At 39.7% G+C, this 19,043-nt stretch overlaps 1 protein-coding gene across 1 annotated transcript; it reads left to right on the plus strand.

Annotated features, from left to right (window-relative positions):
- The first annotated feature begins 277 nt into the window (after positions 1-277).
- Positions 278-18,541, plus strand: LOC144783232 (uncharacterized). Its single transcript, XM_078662316.1, has 5 exons — positions 278-709; positions 9,444-9,489; positions 12,335-12,397; positions 15,806-15,985; positions 18,286-18,541. Exons 1-5 carry the CDS (start codon positions 278-280, stop codon positions 18,504-18,506), a joined length of 942 nt encoding a protein of 313 aa, XP_078518442.1. The 3' UTR covers positions 18,507-18,541.
- The last annotated feature ends 502 nt before the right edge of the window (positions 18,542-19,043 follow it).

A 19,043-nucleotide genomic window follows, 5' to 3' on the forward strand; every position in this document is an offset into this window, starting at 1 on the left:
AGAGGCAGCATTGAAATTGTTTGGAAATAATGGAACTGAAAACAGCGTGGATGCGCTACCTTCCGAACCAAGGGTGGATGATGTTAAAAAAATATGGGATACTTTGTGGAAGGTGTTAAAACGAGAGCAATCAAAGTGGTGGGAGGCGGCTGCCCTCACCAAATACGTGGAATGCAACAGAATTCCGCGTGGCCTTCGCATTTTTATAATCCCTACTTTTCAAAAACCTGACCCTGATTTAATTGACAAGTGGATGATGAATAACCATTCCTGCTCGATGAACATGTTGCATATGCTCATTGAAGATGCAGAAAAGGAATGTGTAAAACTCAATGCTGAAAGTGAAACTTTGATAACGAAATTAAAAGAAAAATACAATGAAAGTGAATTCTTGGTGGAAATGAACAAAATGGAAAAGAAGCTTGAAAAAATTGAGGAGGAAATAAAAACAACAAAGCAAAGAAAATTCCATAGAGACGAAGTGGATTACAAAAAAGGACAAATTCTGACTTTTGCAAAAAAGTTTGAGGCTTTGCGGGGTTCAATGAAAACACCAAAGAAATCTAAAATTGATGTAAGCAAAACAAAAGCTCAAGAAGATACAGAAGTTGAAGGTATCACTCCTCTAGCACAATCGGATGGAGAGAGTGAAAGCGACACTTCTGACATAATGGAACCACAAAATGCTAAAGATCGCATTTTAAACGAGGTAGCCCTCTTGGCTCGTGGACGCCAAACCCCACCAAGAGGGCGTGGAAGAGGCGGCAGAGGAGGCAAAGGAGCAAGAGGAGGATTGGCAAAAACAAGTGGAACAGCAAGCCCTGTGGGAATGATAACAAGGGGCAAACAGGCGAGAAAATGAATGGAAAGGAAGACAAAACTGTGGTAAATCTTTCTAATCACACTTTATCACCTGAACAGTTATATGTTTTATCACGAGGCCTTTCTTTTTGTCCTACTGCCAAGTTTAAGTTCACTGATGCTCGCATAGATTTATTTCGCTTCACTAGGAAGCTTAAGCTCAGAAAATGGTTCGCCAGTAAGCCACGTTTAAAACGAGACTTAATTGCGCAAAAGAACAGTACTTTATCTATCAATGATGCAGAGACATTACAGATAGTGCATGAACTAGCTGATTGTGAAGAGATTTTAGAGGATCCGGTTCTAAACCTTCTGAATGTTAATATAGACATTGGAGCTAGTAGTGCAAGCAATTTTAAGCCTAAGTCTTTGTTTGTTCCCCAAATTCACAACAATAGCATTGAATGTTTTGAAAAAGGGATGATTGGGGAAATGAGAAAGATTGAAAAGCGTGTCCCACATCTGAATTTCAATTTGAACAAAAAACAGTATATGGCGTTGCAAGACATGAAAGATTGGACAGACGTTGTAATAAAAAACTCCGATAAAGGAGGCCACGTCGTTATTTGGCCTTTGGACATGTATCTTAAAGAAGGCCTCATGCAACTAAATAATTGTGATAATTACAAAATTTCGAATATTCAGGAATTTAATGTATCCAAACAAATGTATTTTTCTAAATTGTCAGATTGGAAAGACAGTGGGATAATCGAGGATGATGAATACAAGTATTTATTGTGCAAATACCCAAGAATTCCGGCACTTTACTTACTCCCTAAGCTGCATAAAAATATTAAGGAGCCTCCGGGAAGGCCCATTGTATCATCAAATGGCAGCCTATTGGAAAATACCTCCCGTTATATAGATCATTTTCTCCAGCCACTGGTTCAAGCCCTTCCTTCTTTCATCAGGGATACATCTGATTTTTTTAGGGTAATTAATGAATTGACATGGAATGAGGATTATTGGATGATCAGCTTTGATGTTATGAGTTTGTACACATGCATACCACACAACTTGGGCATTGATGCATGTAAGTACTTTTTGAGAGATAGATCATTGTCTTATCTGCTCCACACTCACATGCTATTAGACATGATCGAGATTTGTTTGAAAAACATTTTTTTTATTTTCAACAAACAAATGTATCAACAGACCCAGGGCACATCGATGGGAAGTTGCTTCGCCCCCAGCTTCGCAGGTATTTATCTGGGCTGGTGGGAGGAGCAAGTGGTGAATAACATCTCCCACTTTGCTGACCATGTTGTGCTCTGGGTCCGATATATTGACACATTTTTTTGTGTGTGGAACGGAACAGTTCACCAGGCAAAGGAATTTGAATTGTTACTCAACGATAACTCGTTGAATTTACAATTCACCAGTCAAATGAGTACTAAAAAACTGGAGTTTCTAGATGTAAGTCTTGAGGTGAAGGATGGAAAGCTTATCATCTCTTTGTTCCGCAAGCCCACTGCAGGAAATAGTTTATTACACGCAGGGAGCTGCCATCCCCAGAATTTAATACGAAGTATACCGCTGGGGGAGCTGATTCGAGCCAAGCGGAACTGCAGTACAAAAGTAGGTTATGACCAGGAGAAAAGCATTATGTGCCATAGATTTGAGGAAAGAGGTTATAGCAAATCTGTAATTGATCAAGCCAAGGCTAAAGTTGATCAAATGCAAAGAAAAGATCTTTTAGTGCCAAAAACTCGTGAGAATTCTGAACAAATCAGATTCATTACAGGCTTTGACAACCAATCATGGCAATTAAGGAGGAGTCTGAACAAACATTGGAGTATTCTCCGTTTGGATGATGACCTCAAAGAGGCACTTAATGAAAATCCATCCATCACCTTCAGAAAAGCAAAATCGCTTAAAGACACACTGAGTAATGCCTTAGTAAAGGAACCTTGTAAATCTGGTAGCATCACGGGATTTTTTCCTTGTACCAAATGCAAGGCCTGCAAAAACAGTCACAAGTGTAAAACCGTGAAACTATGTAAAGACCAAGCAGACCACAAAATCAGTAAAAGGGTAGGTTGTAACACTGAATTTGCAGTGTATGCATTACAATGTCCTTGTGACAAATTTTATATTGGCATGACCACCAAAAAAGCCAGATTAAGGGCATTGGAACATTTGAGGGCCATTAGAAATGCAAATCCGCAATATCCTGTAGCCAGGCATTTTTTAGCTGAGCACCAACAGAACCCCAATCTCTTGAAATTTTTTGTGATTGACTGTGTGGAACAGAAAGAACGGGGTGGTAACAGGCTATTGGAACTTCGCAAACTGGAATCACGTTACATCATCAGATACAACACAATACAGCCCGAAGGGCACAATATGGGAGAAGAACTTTCAGTTCATTTATAAATATAATGTAATGGTTAATTAACTGCCTAATTTTCTAAAACATATCCATTCTGTATGTATTTTAATGTTTTTATATTCACAGCAACCTCACTGACATAGTAAAATATAGTGTACTTTGTTTTTCATTTTCAGATGGAGATAAAATCTACAGTTGAACTGAAATAACCCACTTGGGTTCAACAACACAAAAATACGAATTTTTGCTGAAACAGCTGATTTATTTGAATATGTAACCACTAACATTGGTTAAAAAATTACAGGATATGCAAACTGTTAAATTATGCTTTTGATAAGTGATTTATTTATTTGCCCACTTGGGCGTAATACCACAAAATGTTACACTAGTCGTGTAAAATGAATGCTGTCAGCCTTATTTACTTTTTTAGAGTGGCAACTGAGAAGATACAAATTTGTTTAATTCTCCGAAAAGCAACATTGCTAAGAAAACTTGAATTGCAGTCGCTACATAGTAACTCTTCTATGTCAGTGTAATCACGTGCACCAAATGTTTAGAAATCTGTCACTTTAAATAGAATGGCCGCTTTAACAACTGTACCCGTGAGCAAGAAGCTTAACGCTTCGAAACGCGTAGGGTTTGTTTATACGTGTGCCAATAAATATAGCACTAAACGATATTTGGGCTCCGGTTCTGGTCTTTTCCAGTGTAACACGTACTACCTGTACCAGGAGTGTGAGAATATATATATATATATATATACATACACCTGTAACATAAAAAATATATATGTATATTATAAATTAAAATATTAAAATATTTATTAATTTTTAAAACAACATTTTACACTACATTAAGTGCAACAGTAGGGAAAGTGTTGGATAGCTGAGGTGAATAAATTACTATTCCCACTCCAGTGAGTGCAACGGTAGGGAAAGTGCTGGTTAGAGGAGGGGAATCATTTAATATTCCCACTCTAGCGAGTGCAACAGTAGGGAAAGTGTTGACTTGCGGAGGGGATTAATTTACTATTCCCACTCCGATGAATACAACACTAGGGAAAGTTTTGGATAGCAAAGGGTACTAATTTAGTACTCACACTCCAATAAGTGCAACAGTAGGGAAAGTGTTGGATAGCGGAGGCATACAAATTACTAATCCCACTCCAGGGAGTGCAACAGTAGGGAAAGTGTTGGATAGTGGAGAGGTAAAAATTACTATTCCGACTCCAACTAATGCAACGTTAGAGAAAGTGTTGGAGAGCGTTGGGTAAAAATTATTATTCCCACTCCAGCGAGTGCAACAGTAGGAAAAGTGTAGGATAGCGAAGAGAAATAATTTACTATTCCTACTCCAGCAAGTGCAACAGTAGAGAAATTGTTGTATAGTGGAGGGGATAAAATTACTATTCCCACTCCAGGGAGTGCAACAGTAGGGAAAATGTTGGATAGCGGAGAAGTAAAAATGACTATGTCCACTCCTGCAAGTGCAACAGAAGGGAAAGTGTTGGATAGCGGAGGGGAATAAATTACTATTGCCACTCCAATGAGTGCAACAGTAGGGAAAGTAATGGATAGCGGAGGGGAGAAAACCAAAGATTACAGCTATTAAACCTAAATTTCCAAACAAAACAAGTACCAAAAATATTTATCTATTAATAAATTATTATTAATGATCAACTAATGATTAATTTATTTAAACTAAATTACTTTTCACCCTCTACCCCAATAAACACCAAAACATCCACCTAAAAACATTTACACAATTTCCATACCTAATTTTACATTAATAAATTAATAACAATTAACAACAAATCATTTTTAATTTTCATCCAACATTTACAGCTCTAAACCCCGCCACTCGCACATCAAAATTATTCCACAATTAGCATATTTAATATTTAATTAATTAATTAGCATTATTTAACAAACAATTACTTAACTATACATAATTTACCTCCACCATATTCCCCTATAAATGACACCACTAATTTTGTAAAACATAACACAATTAACATAATCAATTGACAATTATTTAATTAATTAATAACAATTAAACAAATTCAAAGCAATTAATAATAAATTAGTTCACACAATTAAAACTATAAAATACATTAAATAAATATTATATAAAAAATATAAAAAATTGTATTCAGATTAAATTACTTCCCACCCTACTCCCCTATCAACCCCCAACCTGCTCCTAAAAAAACAGCAATTAACATAATTACCAATTAAGTAATAATAATTAACAACTACATAAAAAATAATGAATAAGAAATCAATTGCCACACTTAACAATATAAAATATAACATAATAAAATATTAACTAATAAAAAATATTAATTAATTTGTTATAATTAAATTACTTCCCACCGTACTCCCCTATAAAGCCACAACCTGCTACGGAACTAAAACACAAAATTTAAACAAAATAAAATTAATAATTTCTAAAAATGATTAATACATTTATTATCATTAAATTACTTCCCACCCTATTCCCCTATAAACCCACAAACCGCTACGGAACAAAACCGCAAAATGTACTTAAAATAAAAGTAATAACTTCTAAAAATGTCACATATATATTAAAAAACAAATGCAATACTTAGACAAAAAAATAGAACATATACATTTAAAATACATACTTAAATACATAACACTAACTAAAAAAACTATATTTTTAACAACTATATTTTTGCAAACGATATTAATGACTTCGATATTGTTAAAAATGATATTACTTATCTTAGACTTAATATTCTTGTCCATGATATTCTGACAGTCGATATTTTTGTATCACGATATTTTGCACTCAATATTAGTACAAGTCGACAATAATATTCTGACTGTTTACCCTTCTCTCTATGGTGTTATTGACGACCACCATAACCGAGTAGGATCTCCATTGCAGTATCAGAGTTAGAGGCGATACCACCTCTTGTCTGAACCAAGCACATTGTTTGCAGGTTTAAAATGGGAATTACAATCTCCAGTGCGCTGTGGTGTAATAAATGCCATTACTTGGGCAACTCAGAAGGAAGAAAACATACCCCCAAGATCGACAAGTATACAGAACCCCTGAATACCCTGCTTCCTTGCTAAAAGCCTTCATTTCACAGCTGGTACGCAGGGCCATATTATCAAGAAAGCGCGATACATTATCGCCGCTTTTATCGGCAGGAAACTGCCGCTAAAGCGGCGATAATGGGCTTGATAATATGCCCTTGTGAATTCCCATAGAAGCCCAGGTTCTGGTGTTAACCTGGGCTTCTATAGGAATTCACAAGGGCATATTATCAAGCCCATTATCGCAGCTTTAGCGGCAGTTTCCTGCCGATAAAAGTGGCGATAATGTATCGCCCTTTCTTGATAATATGGCCCCCTGTCACTCTCAAAGTGTATAACAGAAAGAACAGATTTCGAATTTAGCCCTTGCTTGAAAGGTAATAATGTGCGGCTCGTGTTTCACGTGTCGGTGAGTGATGTATTTAACAATCCATTGTTTCCAGGATTTTTTTGTACTTAATCAATTTGCGGAATTCGTCCTGGTCGGGCTGATAGTATAAACGTGACTTTCTTCTTTAACATTCCTACTTCAGTAGCCCACATGTATCATTGTTTCCTTGCAGGTGATGAATATTCATGAGGTTTCGTGTGGGGTGTGTGCTGTTAATTACATATTGGGCTACGTGGCAGCGGTGCTATAAAACCTCTTTCGAGGCACACACATTTACCAGCACTGAAAGAGCCCGGCACCTTCTCTGCCAACAATCCTCAAACTCACAGGAAGGTAAGTGCTTGAATGTACCCTCTTTGTCTGCGGAGGATAGGGTTGCTGCCATGTTGGGATTTGAAGCTGATGTAAGATAGTGACTGTTTTTTGTTTTCAACAAAGTACATTTGGAATGTGTACTATTGTTGTGTAGAAAACCTGATGAGACGATAATTGCGTGCTTAATTTCTATTTCCAAAGAGTACAATTTTCCTGAGAGTGTGAGTAAAACGCCCTTTTTTCTTATTGACCTGTAATATAGATGGTAGCAAGTGCTATTTAAATGTGTTTTGAGGATATTCATGTGAATTTTTATTCCAAGATTTTTTAAACCCGGTGAAGGCAGTTCATATCAATCTCTCGGGTAGGATTAGTTCAGAGTTAGAAGTAGTGTGTCTAGAAAAGTGACCATGAACTATATACTCAGTGTCCGTAAAGACATGCAGAGGAATCTAAGAAAATCGACCTGTTCTCAGTGTACCCTAGTGTCTCAACCCTACAGCAGAAGTATATAGACAATTCTTTCCCACGGTTTAGGGTGGTTTGTATTCTAACTGAGTCAGTCATTTCATTTCATTTTGGTACTTTATTTCGGTCATAGACCATAAAAGTAACAATTCATTCGTGCAAGTGCAAATACATCATACCATAAAAGGATGAAAACAGTTCAGGATGTGTTACGTACTCAATAATAGCACTAGATTGATAAAAACAATAAAAACCAAACAGTACTATGTTATACTTTGATATCTACAGAGTAAAAACAATGCATTTAAGGTTGATGAAATACATACTCAAAAATAGCACTAGTTAAGTAAACCGTACCATACATTAAAGCACATTTGTGTCTGACCAGTCAGAGGCCTAGGTACTGCCTACCAAGGGTCCACCAGGTTGGTTGAAGTAGGGACAGAGAGGATTCTGCTCTGGTTGGGCCAAATTCTCTCGAGATACTACAGAGAAACTTTAACAGAGGACATACCTACTCTACAGATCCTCCAGGCTATCTTATACTGGAGGGCTCCTAGATAGCGACGTAGGGGAGCTCTCAGCTTTTCCACTGTTTGCAGTAAGACAGAACAAAATAAGGATGAGAGACATAAGCATTGGTAGAAGGAAAGAAAGAGGAAAGAGCTGGTGGTCAGGGGAAGGTTGCAAGAATGAAAGTAAATGTTGAAAGATATAATGAAGAAAATGTAAAAAGTAGGATGGAAGGGTGAACGACTGGATGGATGAAAGCATGAAAGATTGGGTAGATGGAAGGGCACAAGGATAGATGGAAGAATGAAACGATCAACAGATAAAAGGATGAATGGCGGGAAGGATGAAGACTGGGCAGATGGGGGAGATTATAAGGATCGATAGGAAAGGAAGGAAGGATGGATGGAAGGATGAATGGATGGGTGATTGGATTAATATATACATGGGGAAAGCATGAATTTATGAATTGATGGTAAGAGGATGCGAAGGTAAACAAAATTCTCCTCAGGGCAGGATTGCTCACTTGGCATGCTGGGTGTGATCAGAGTTCAGGTTAGAGTGGAGGTAGTTTCATTTTCTAGTTCCTCGCTGGAACCTACCTCCACATATTTTGGTAGTTGATATTTTTTGCTACTACATTCTTGCAGCCTGATATTTCTTTGGTCGATATTCTGACATACAAGTGAAAGGAAAAGTGAGCAAGAAAGGTAAAGCAAGCTAATGAGTGAAAGAAAGAGGCAGAATGCCGCATAAAACAGGGAAAGAAGCACTGACAACAAAGAAAGAGAGTTCAAGGGAGCCAGGAGCGAGATGGCAAGGGAGACCAATAGAAAGAAAGAGTGGAGTTGAGCTAAACAAAATATGTCAAACAAAGCTGTGCATTTAGCATTATCAAACTAATTAGTCCTAACTTTTCTGCAGGTCGGCCAACAAGATAAACCGTCAATCATTCGCTCATAAGGACATCCTTGGTGTGCCGTGGAACTGAATCCGAAGAAAGCCAACAAACAACAGAGTCATGGCCCAAGGCAGAGTGCATCAGGACTGCCAGGTAAATAGACAGGTGTAAAAAACGTGGAAACATCAAAAAGTATCAATATGGAATCAATAAGGGCTTCTAGTATACTTGAAAGTAAAGATTGGAAGTGTGGTTCTCTTTCACATCCACAACATTCTTTCTTAGCTGAGCAAGGGCAGATGTGATGCTCACAAATGCCAATATTAACCCCAAAGAGGATGTGTGGTACAGCATGAGCACACACACATATCTCAATGGCAATTTCATCTCGTTCTTTACTGTTCTTTCTTAATTAGCGTTTGTATAGCACACCCTTATTGAGGCTTCGTAGCGCATTTCAGTAGTGCCTCTTCATGGTTAAAGGCAGCATCAATGCACGCCGATCACAGCTCCCTGCTAGCACAAAGCAGACTCAAAGCTGCTAAATGCCAAGCTTGATCCCAGTTCTAATGCAGTCACTGTCTTATGTTTGCACAGGATACATCAGTCAAGAGTTGCTGTTGCTGTGCCACTCAGTGTTTCAGTGAGTATTTGGTTAATTCACTGCATTTCAATTAAGTAAGGTTATCATTTCATTTTGGGACTTTCTTGGTGTTGGACATTTCTTGGTGTTTGATGGTTGAGTTCCTCTGGAAATGGAAATCCTTCCATTCGGAAAATTAAGTTTCTCACAAATGTACATTAATTAAGTCCACCTTTATGCCTAGGCAGTGCTGAGCTTCTCCATGAATGGATCACTGATGGAATCTCCACTCTCATCTCCATTCATGCCTTGACATACCATGCGGCACAAACATCTTCACAGATGACCGGCCATTGTAGTCTCCAGGTCCTTGTGGTTTTGGGGACCTGGAGCCGTATTACCCTGAGTGCCTCAGGGATGCAAAGGGCATGTGTGCCAGCTTGGTGCACCCCGGGATACTGTGGTATTACAGAAGGGGCATCAGACGCTTCTGCTGCCCATTCTGTATTACAGAGAGCTCTGGCACACATTGAACACCAACACTATCATTAGAGGGTGTTTCCTCATGTGCACGGAGGCGTGAATCCATGCAAATGAGGGAATCACTTTGCCTCTGCCCCTGCGCCCTATTTTGGACGTAGACAAGAGGCAAACATGACTATAGGAGGCGCCTGCTCAAGGCAGCCTTCTAGAGGGGAGAAAGGGGGTCCCATGGACCTCACAGGCATCCCCTTCTAGTCTTTCACTGCACCCACCTGCAAGGGGATCTCTCATCCCTCTTGACAGGGCAAGCGGGTGCCACCTGCACAGTGAAACACGGATCGGCTTTGAAGCAGCTGTGCTTTATTTCTCTTGAATGTGCTGCACCCAGGGCAACACTAGTTTGCGGCTGCCCTGGGGACAGAGCATTCATGGAAATATTGTGCTATATCCCTGTTTGCGCATGGCGCATGTACTTAAAGGTGCACCATTGCACAAAGAGAGAAAGCCACCATATTTGTTATACAGCCCCAGATGTACTATGGGCTGAATTGCAAGGCAGTTGGTGTTTGTACACACCGAACGCCTTGTTACCATACCTTCCTTTTCCACTGTAATAGATATATTACTCTTGAGCACAAAATCAACATTAGGTAGGATTTGCAGAATCCTGTCCTATTAACATCAATGGGGCAGTTTCTGTCTGCGAATGGTGCAGAATGGTAGGGAAGGGGGACTGCAAGAGACAGCGGACCTCATCTTGTCCCGGCCTTTGCATTCTTAAACAACATTTTATTTTATCATTCTACTTCCTGCGCTTTAAAAAAATAGGAGCTGCAATCAAAAAATAGAATACGCATTTGGCAAATGCCTTGCTGGGTGCCGGCAGCAGTACCTTGGAACTCTGTTGGCTCCCCATTCTGAATATCCCACATTTGCAAAGTGAAATATGTCCCTCAGACACTACTTCTTCAATGAGAATGGATACCACAGCTTTGGGTGTTAGTATTCAATCAATGATTTACAACAGTTATTTGTTGAGGCTAGGGCCTGGAAAAAAGAGTGTTTTCAGCTGGTTAGCTAGATTTTATGATACAAAACGTTTTGAACTTAATGCATAATGGGGTTGGGAGCCACAGAAGAGCCCTGAAGATAGGGATGATGTGGTCACACTGAGGTAGGTGGTTGTATGTAACATTGGCTTCTTGGGGTGATGGTGGAGTCCATTATGGGCCAGATGTGCAAATATTAGGAATAGTGATTTCCTAATTGCGATATCTTTCAAATTGCAAATATGAAATTACTATTCCTAGGGTATGAAGCTTGTTGAGTTTCAATTAGCGACCCCTAATGGGCCGTAAATTGACCTACCTAATAAATATTAATGAGATAAGTTGCAGTTTGCGACCCATTAGGAATGAAAGCCATCACAGGGATGGTTTCCTGCCAGGGTCCGCAGACCACCTTGTCTGTGATTGCTTTTGATTAAAGCAACACTTTTTACTTTGATATGCAACCGTTTAACTTCATGAAAAACGTGATGTTTCAAAAGAAAAAAATGAAACTCTTAAAATTCATTAAGAGTAGGAAGTCTGGGACCACTGCCTGCTCTTAAAAAAATATTTGTGTTACGTTCTCAAAAGGAAAGTGGTCCCATAGTAGCCATTCCCATTTAGAATGGGTTACTACCAACTTTGAATTGGTGGTACAATATTTTTGTTTTGTAAACAAAATTTGGTCCCAAAACATTATTACATATCACTGCAAATCGCTGTTTGGAAGGGAAGCCCTATACACCTCCCTTCCAAACACCGATTCGCAAACCAATCTTGCGATTCAGTAACAACTTAGAAGAGAGATCTGGGGTTTCCATATATATAATCTAAAAACAAAAGTCACATATTGAGTTGATGCCTAGACTTCCCTTCAGAGGGCAAAAGGGTAATGGAACCTAGAGTGAAACACGTGCTGGAAAAAAAGATTTTACATGAGTTCTTAACTTAAGAAGTAGAGTAACAGTATGGTATGAACTTATTTTGCAATTGTAAATTATAATTCACTGCTGAAAATAGGAAAGAGCAACAAATATAAGGAGAAAAATGCTTTTGAAATGAAATAAAAAGAAAAATCAATTGCTGTGTGACTTGAAGCATGTTTCGCTGAGAATTACAAGAAGTAAAGGGCTGATAATTATAAGACAGGAAGAGATGAGAATTATAGAAATAAGTGGGGCCCGGATGGCCTTTAATCAGCTCTGTTTTTGATGCTAACCTGTTGGCGAGAAGGTGAGGTGCTTAGGGACTGAAAGTTTAATTTGAAAGTTTTTTTTTTCTTTATTTACCTTTTCTAAATAGCTTCTACTTTTAGTATCACAGATGAGTAGAAGTAGGCATTTCAGAGATTGATATGTTTTCTTCTTTTTCAGAATGGCTTCTTGGTCTAATGTCACTTGTTTGGATAGCACTGAGCATCGCTGAGATTGTCATTGGTAAGATCAAAGGATCTCATTGCCTCCTTGTACTCTTTTGTCTCCCCTCCACCCTGACATATGCATACCCTGTTCTATCCTCTTTTCATCCCTCTTTCCAGTTCACCTCATGAGATTAGGATATACCACCCCTCTAAAGATTATTTTATGCTGAATGGATACATACTTATAACCTGTTGGCTAGTAAGGCCTTATTTGGTGTACGACATGTGATTTGGGCTTTACCTCATTAACTAGGAAATGGTCGATCTTTGTCCATCTCTTTTAAGAAAGATTTTATTGGAACTCGAGACAAACAGTTGTGACACTTTGGTTTGTGGTAGATCATTAAGTCCATACTACACCCCACCAAGGGGTTATCTCCGGTGACTGGCCCACCCCAAACTCTCCACAAAATAAGGCATTCTAATTTCACCATATAAAGGAGATATCTCTTGACTGTTGGCCATTTGCTATGTTTTGAAACTCAATAAATACATGTAAAGTAGTCTCTGTTGGAAACAGGTCCAAACAACATCTCTGGATAGTTCTTTTTTAAATACCTCTTTTGGCCAAAACCCCAATACTACTCGCCCTTCAGCACTTTTTTTCTTCTTTTGGAAGAACAGAACTGCAAGCACCAAAATGCACTGAGACAAATGTATGAGTAGCCGGGAGGGACTTAAATGTTTCCTCATAGCCTAAAGAGAGCTGTCATAGTGAATAATTGAGTGTCTCTTAAAAATAGTTCTCACCTCCCAACTGTAATCCAAAGGCAAGAGGTTGAGGGAACCTCTGCCAATATTCAAGATGTGACTTACCTCACCTCTTGAAATTATTGCAGGTAACTCATCAGAAGGGAATCACGTTGGTTTCTGTGTTTAGATTCAACCAACCTAAGCATATACTCCACAATTTTCATCGGATAGGATTTCATTGACATTCTTGCTATGATTCTGCCGAGAAGCATGAGCTTGTTCGTGTCACATTGTTGTGAGAGCTCTGAGGTGTGGCTGCAGGTGTTATATAATGCCTCACAACTTATAATTGAGGCAGTAGTGTGAGTCATGGATTGTCAAGTGATCCCAAAATGATCCGATGAGTTATAAGAAAAGCCTTTAGGAAAAAAATTAAAATAATAGATTGAAAGAGTTAGCTAGAACATGAAACTGAGCGGTAGGAAGAGAGAGTGAGAATGTGAGTGAGAGGAGAGAGTAAGAGACAGGGAGAGATAGAAAGAGAAAGAGAGGGACCAATAGAAATATTGAATGGAAGAGGGCTAGAAAGAGAGCAAAAGAACAAATCAAAGGTGGGGATGATGATTGGAGAAAGGGAGGAGAAAAGAATGAGAAAAAGACGGTGACAAGGCACAGGTGGTCTAAAAGGAAAACCAGAGTCAAGTCAGAAGGTATGTTAAATCATATGTTTTTTAGGTAAACTGCGTATGCCCCCATTTCAAGTTCATTGCTAAATTATGATCCCCGTGTAAACTAAGGGATGGGGATTTTGAGTTGTGTTTTAAACATACCCTCACAGTTTTCCCTAATGGAATACATTAAGGAAAATGCCTTTAGAAATGCCAAATTATGTGGAAGTTTGTGTGCATGCAAAACAGTGCTGCATGGAATGCTTGAAATATTATCAGGCACTGGTAATCACTCAGGCTGCATCCCAATCCTTCGTTATTTTGTACACAATGCCGACTCAGTTTAGACCCAGCTATATGCAAATCAACATCAACCCTGCTCCAATAGGAACAGTCCAGCCCGAAATGCCAAGCCAGGTCCCCCCTGTGAGGAAAATTGAATTTTGCCTTGTCATGTGTCCCTACGTGTTCCCCATTATATGCTATATGTGCATGATCGATATGCATATTTACCCCCTTGACTGAATAAAGATGCAATTATAGCTGTGTCCAACGTTAGTATGCCAGTTATCCAGTCCTCGTGAAAGCAACGAGTATTAGGCCTATGTTGCCAAACGTTTTACATTGTGCACGTTAATTCATCGAGTTGTCCCCGTTTCTAGGCCTCATAGGGCCCGGACACCAGATTCAAGCTCCAGTCTCCTGAAACCACTCCGAGGAGCGATGCAGCCCCTCCCGCATCCCTGACCCTTCACTTACTCTCTGCCAAGCAGCGCGGTGCCCGGCCTGGCCTGCCTGCCTGTCTGCCAAGAATATGTTATGCCTCTAGTTATCAGTTCAGCTCCCCGGCTTCACATTCCTAAGCTAACGAACCGCATAAACATCTTCAGCTATAGTCTAGTCTTCCTGTCTCCATGCAAGAGAATTACTGAATTAGTATTCATAGAAGATTCATAGCACACGCAATACATGTAGAATATATGCATGCACCAGCCTTAGTGTCAAGTAGCCTTTGCCCTGATGACTTTCGGATTCAACCAACATGTACTCCAAACACAAGATATCAGATATGCTATAGGTACATGTCGTCCTGACATCCCAGACTTTAGTCTCCTCTTCTAGTACAGAAGTCAGAGCCCCCAGCTCTCCCCAGTTACACGTTATGGCCCGTTTGCGCGCACCAGTAGGTTAAAGGTCCCAGCCGCCCAGGTAGCCCCCTTCATGTATCCACCCATTCATGACACTTCTGTGACGTTTACATCACATGTCTACATGCACGCCCTGTGCACGCCTTCTTTGTACGCCCATATGTTCTTATCTTACGTTTGTCACTTGTTACGCCTACTGTATGCAATGCAATTATACTGTTTTACTATATATACTATATGATGTTAATGAGACGTGGCAGCTGCCATTCCATTCCATTGCATGCCACTTAATGGTCTTTAGGCTCGAGCCATCCGATTAAAGCCCATTCTGACTCAGATATCACGGATCCTGCCTCTTATTTATTGAGCTATCTGTTTTAGTTAATGTATAGAAAAATAGTACCGGTAATTAATTATTTATTTACCACACCTGAACCGAAACACGAGCAAACCAGAATTTGTTGTGCTACCATAATATTTTGCCATGTTTTGTCTCCGTTGTAAGATGAAAACTAGGACGAGGAGGCATTTACCATAATTGGGGTGGTAAATACCTCATCCTTGGATAAGGGTATTACCAAGTGTGGTAAATGCCTTAACTGACCTAACTTGCAAGGAGGTCCATAGTCTTTCATCAACAAACCACGCAACTGCAAATCCCAGCATGGTTTTGTCCAGGAATTTGCTTAGTGTCCTGGAGATCTGAGGCCAAACTGTGTGCTTTCTATAACATTTTAATAAGACTAGTTCCTCCTATCAGGTGAGTCTGGCGTTTCTGACAATGTGTTATTTCCTGGTAGAAGATCAAACTAAATATCAGCCCCCTACTGAAGATTTCTTTGGCAATTTTGCATTGCTCTGTAATGCAACACCTAATATAATTATTTCACTGATCTGTTGTTTTCACACTCACAGGTTCTGTTTATCTGCAACAATGCCCAGCGCAACGCTTCATCCCTATCTACCTCATCGTCAATGGCGTCATTGTCATCGTCATGTCCCTCCTCTCTATTGTGGCTGGACTGAGGCCAAATAAGCTCGTCTATGGCATCCTTGCGCTGTTGAGCCTCTTTTGGTTTGCTTGGCTCATCACAGGTAATACCTTTACTTATGTCGCACAGTTCTAGGGAAAATTATATACAAACAATTGGAAGCTATCAATCACAAGATAACTAATGAAATTAGCAGTCTATTAGCAAGATCATTTGTAAACACAAAGTGCCATCCATAAGATGGTGGATGAGAAAAGGGTTTTAACTCGTTAAGTCCTGCGCACGTTCAGCGGACGTCGTGTGCACTACCTCGGTAGTGCTGCGCACGTCCGCTGAACGTCGTGGCGCCGCCCGCGCAATAGAACGTTCCGCACCAGCGCGGAACGTTCAGCGCAGCAGAGGGGTTAAAATGAGAGGGCACAGCACATCAAGCCATTTACAAGATAGTGAATGAGCATGAATTGGTGGGTATATTGATTATCATTATCAATATACTTATGGATAAAGTGACCTGATAGGCTCCTGTTTCTGAATGGCTAGTTGTGCAATTTATTAACATCACAACATAAAATACCCACCAGGATTAGAATTTGTGAACAAGGTAAGAAAAGTGATACATTCTATATCTGAGTAAAAAAACTGAGATTCATTGTGTACTTTGTATTTAAGAGCACTTACAGGGGTTGCTAAAATTGGGCTAGATGTAATTTTTTGAAGCATCGTTTAAAATATGACATATGTGTCCCAAGTCAAATCTCCTGTGGCAGGTTGTTCCATACATTGATTCCAAATACCTGTATTTTCCTGCTTCCAGATCTCCTATTAGATATTTACATAGGGTGTATGTAGTCCCAGAGGTTATCGCAGTGCTTTACATGGGCAGATATTTTTACTGACAGATGCAGCTTTAAAAAAAGGTCTGGTTAACTTACAAATTGGGTGTGGGCAGGTAAAATCCAAAGAAGAAAAATCTTTGAGATCTGCATTGATAGATAGGAGATCCTGTGGATTGGCCAGGAGGGGACATTGGGTAGTGAGAGAAGTAAATGGAGAAGGTGAAGAGTTTCAGTTCTTTCGTGGGCAGTGGAGCTTGGCACCTGTCTGTTTCTCGAATCTTGACACCCTCATTCAGTTATTATTCAACTGTCTATAAAGGAAGACAGGTACCTATTTGTTTAGGCCTTGACTGGAATGGAGGAACCCAGCATCAATCACAACTCAAACATAAGCACAAAACGTGTAGTTTGTCCGCAGGCCCTGGCGGTTCGCGAGTCAGAGTTTGCGCAAGGGGCGGAATTCTGAGTTGTATGGAGTTTACAGCACTCACTAATTACCAGGGGCAATAGAGTCCACACCGTTCATAAAATTTTGGGAAGCCAGATTTAACAGTTGAAAAGTACATTATTTATCATGAGATTCAGATTGTGGTGTGCTAAGCAATGAGGCCAACATGATCGACTGGGCTAGAGTGGGGTTGTTTTCTTAAAACAATTGGACCAGGTCTCTACCATACTGACTGAAGCTTCCAAGCAGCTTTTCCAGCACGGAGATGACAATTATATTCTAAGAGTTAAACGGGAGTATACCATCAGTTGTAGGCCAAGCTCTACAATAAAGGCAAAAAGATGTATCCTACTCAAAAGTATTTCAAACAGAGCCTTATCTGACTCACCACTGATAAAAAGTAATTTTAACATAAAAAATAACCTTAACGTTTCGAACTTTTATCAGTGGGGTCAGAGATTGCCCCCAGTGAGTGAAAACACCTGAAAAAGGACTTCGGAGAGATTTTCTTTAATCTGTGACACATCTCACTTAGTACTGCTAAGGTGCAACCAGTTTTACTGTAGCCACCCCATGACTGCTTCCTGGGACTTCCTGATTGCGAATAATTTCTTCGCCAAAAAGATTACGCTATCTAAATGCATCCTGATGCTTTCTGTTTTTTCCAAGGTAAATATTTAAAGTGAAATGTTACACGTATATTTTCGGATATTTAATGTTATTGTCCTCTAATCCCCCCCTCATGCATTAGAGGTCTTTGGTCAATTTTTTTCATGTAAATCGAATATACAGTGTCTTAGGCGCCTTGACGCCCTTGGGGCTAAGTCTGCGCAAGATAAGATCCTTTTCATTCATTCATTATATTATAGAACTGTTTAACTGAAAGATTCATAGTTTTATCATAGGTATCAATGTACCTTCTGGAGATGACATTTTATGCCAGGAAAAGAGAGTTATACACATAAGTAGAGTTTTAAGTGACACATCGTGGCTGTTACACTCATGGGTTTTGTGGAAATGTGGGTTAGTCAAAAATTTAGGATTATTTTAAAGATGGGTCGGCAAGGATCTGAGATCAATGTTGGGGATATGATGAATCTCCGTTTTTTCACCCAACAGGGAGCGTCTGGACTTTCCCGCTGTACCCCAACTTCACGAACTGCAACAGAACCGTCTACCTATTTACGTTCTCCATCTTAATCATCCAGTGGATCATCCTGGCGCTGTCTCTCCCCGCGATCATTGTCAAACTTTTCTCCTCTTTCCTCGCTTGTTCTTCTTGTTCCTCTTGCTGTCTTTGTTCTCAGTGCTCCTCTTGCGTTTCCTGTGTTACTAAATGATGAACTTAAGGCCTTAAAATCCTTACATTTTTTTTAGAAAACTTGCAGTTCTGTGGATTATTTGCACAATGCTGACTCAAGAAAGAAATTAGTTATTCACAATTGCTAATAGATGGTTTTTGTTGCACTGACAATTAGGGCCCACCCTTCCTCCTGACTGACACATCATCTAGACACCAGGATGATGGCCCAACCGTATTATTATTAGGCACCTCTTGTAACAATAAGGACCACATGATAACCAAAGGTGTAGTGTATTGTGATTTTGCACAAATGCAGGACACTTGTAGGGGTCAAAGATAAAACGTGGCTATGAGAGTGTCACTGACAAGCGGTCCATAGCTCCAACAGAAAACATGGCATGAACTCAGCCGCAGCCTGTGCAGGTAAGTGCGGTGGGGCGTTGGGGCCGGGTGGAAGAGGAGGCATATTTTGACAGATGAAAACGAGGGAAAATTCATCATTTATTTAATCTTCCCTCGTGGTCGTCTGTCGAATCCCCCGCAACCCGGCCCCACCATACTTACCTGCACGGGC

The sequence above is a fragment of the Lissotriton helveticus genome, chromosome 9 (assembly GCF_964261635.1).
Source record: "Lissotriton helveticus chromosome 9, aLisHel1.1, whole genome shotgun sequence".
Taxonomy (NCBI): Eukaryota; Metazoa; Chordata; class Amphibia; order Caudata; family Salamandridae; genus Lissotriton; species Lissotriton helveticus.

Excerpts from the sequence above, each read along its gene's own strand:
- LOC144783232 (XM_078662316.1), top strand. The coding sequence starts at position 278 with ATGAACATGTTGCATATGCTCATTGAAGATGCAGAAAAGGAATGTGTA. Across the intron at positions 9,490-12,334 it reads CTGTGCCACTCAGTGTTTCA|AATGGCTTCTTGGTCTAATG; the intron begins GTGAGTATTTGG and ends CTTCTTTTTCAG. Across the intron at positions 15,986-18,285 it reads GTTTGCTTGGCTCATCACAG|GGAGCGTCTGGACTTTCCCG; the intron begins GTAATACCTTTA and ends TTCACCCAACAG.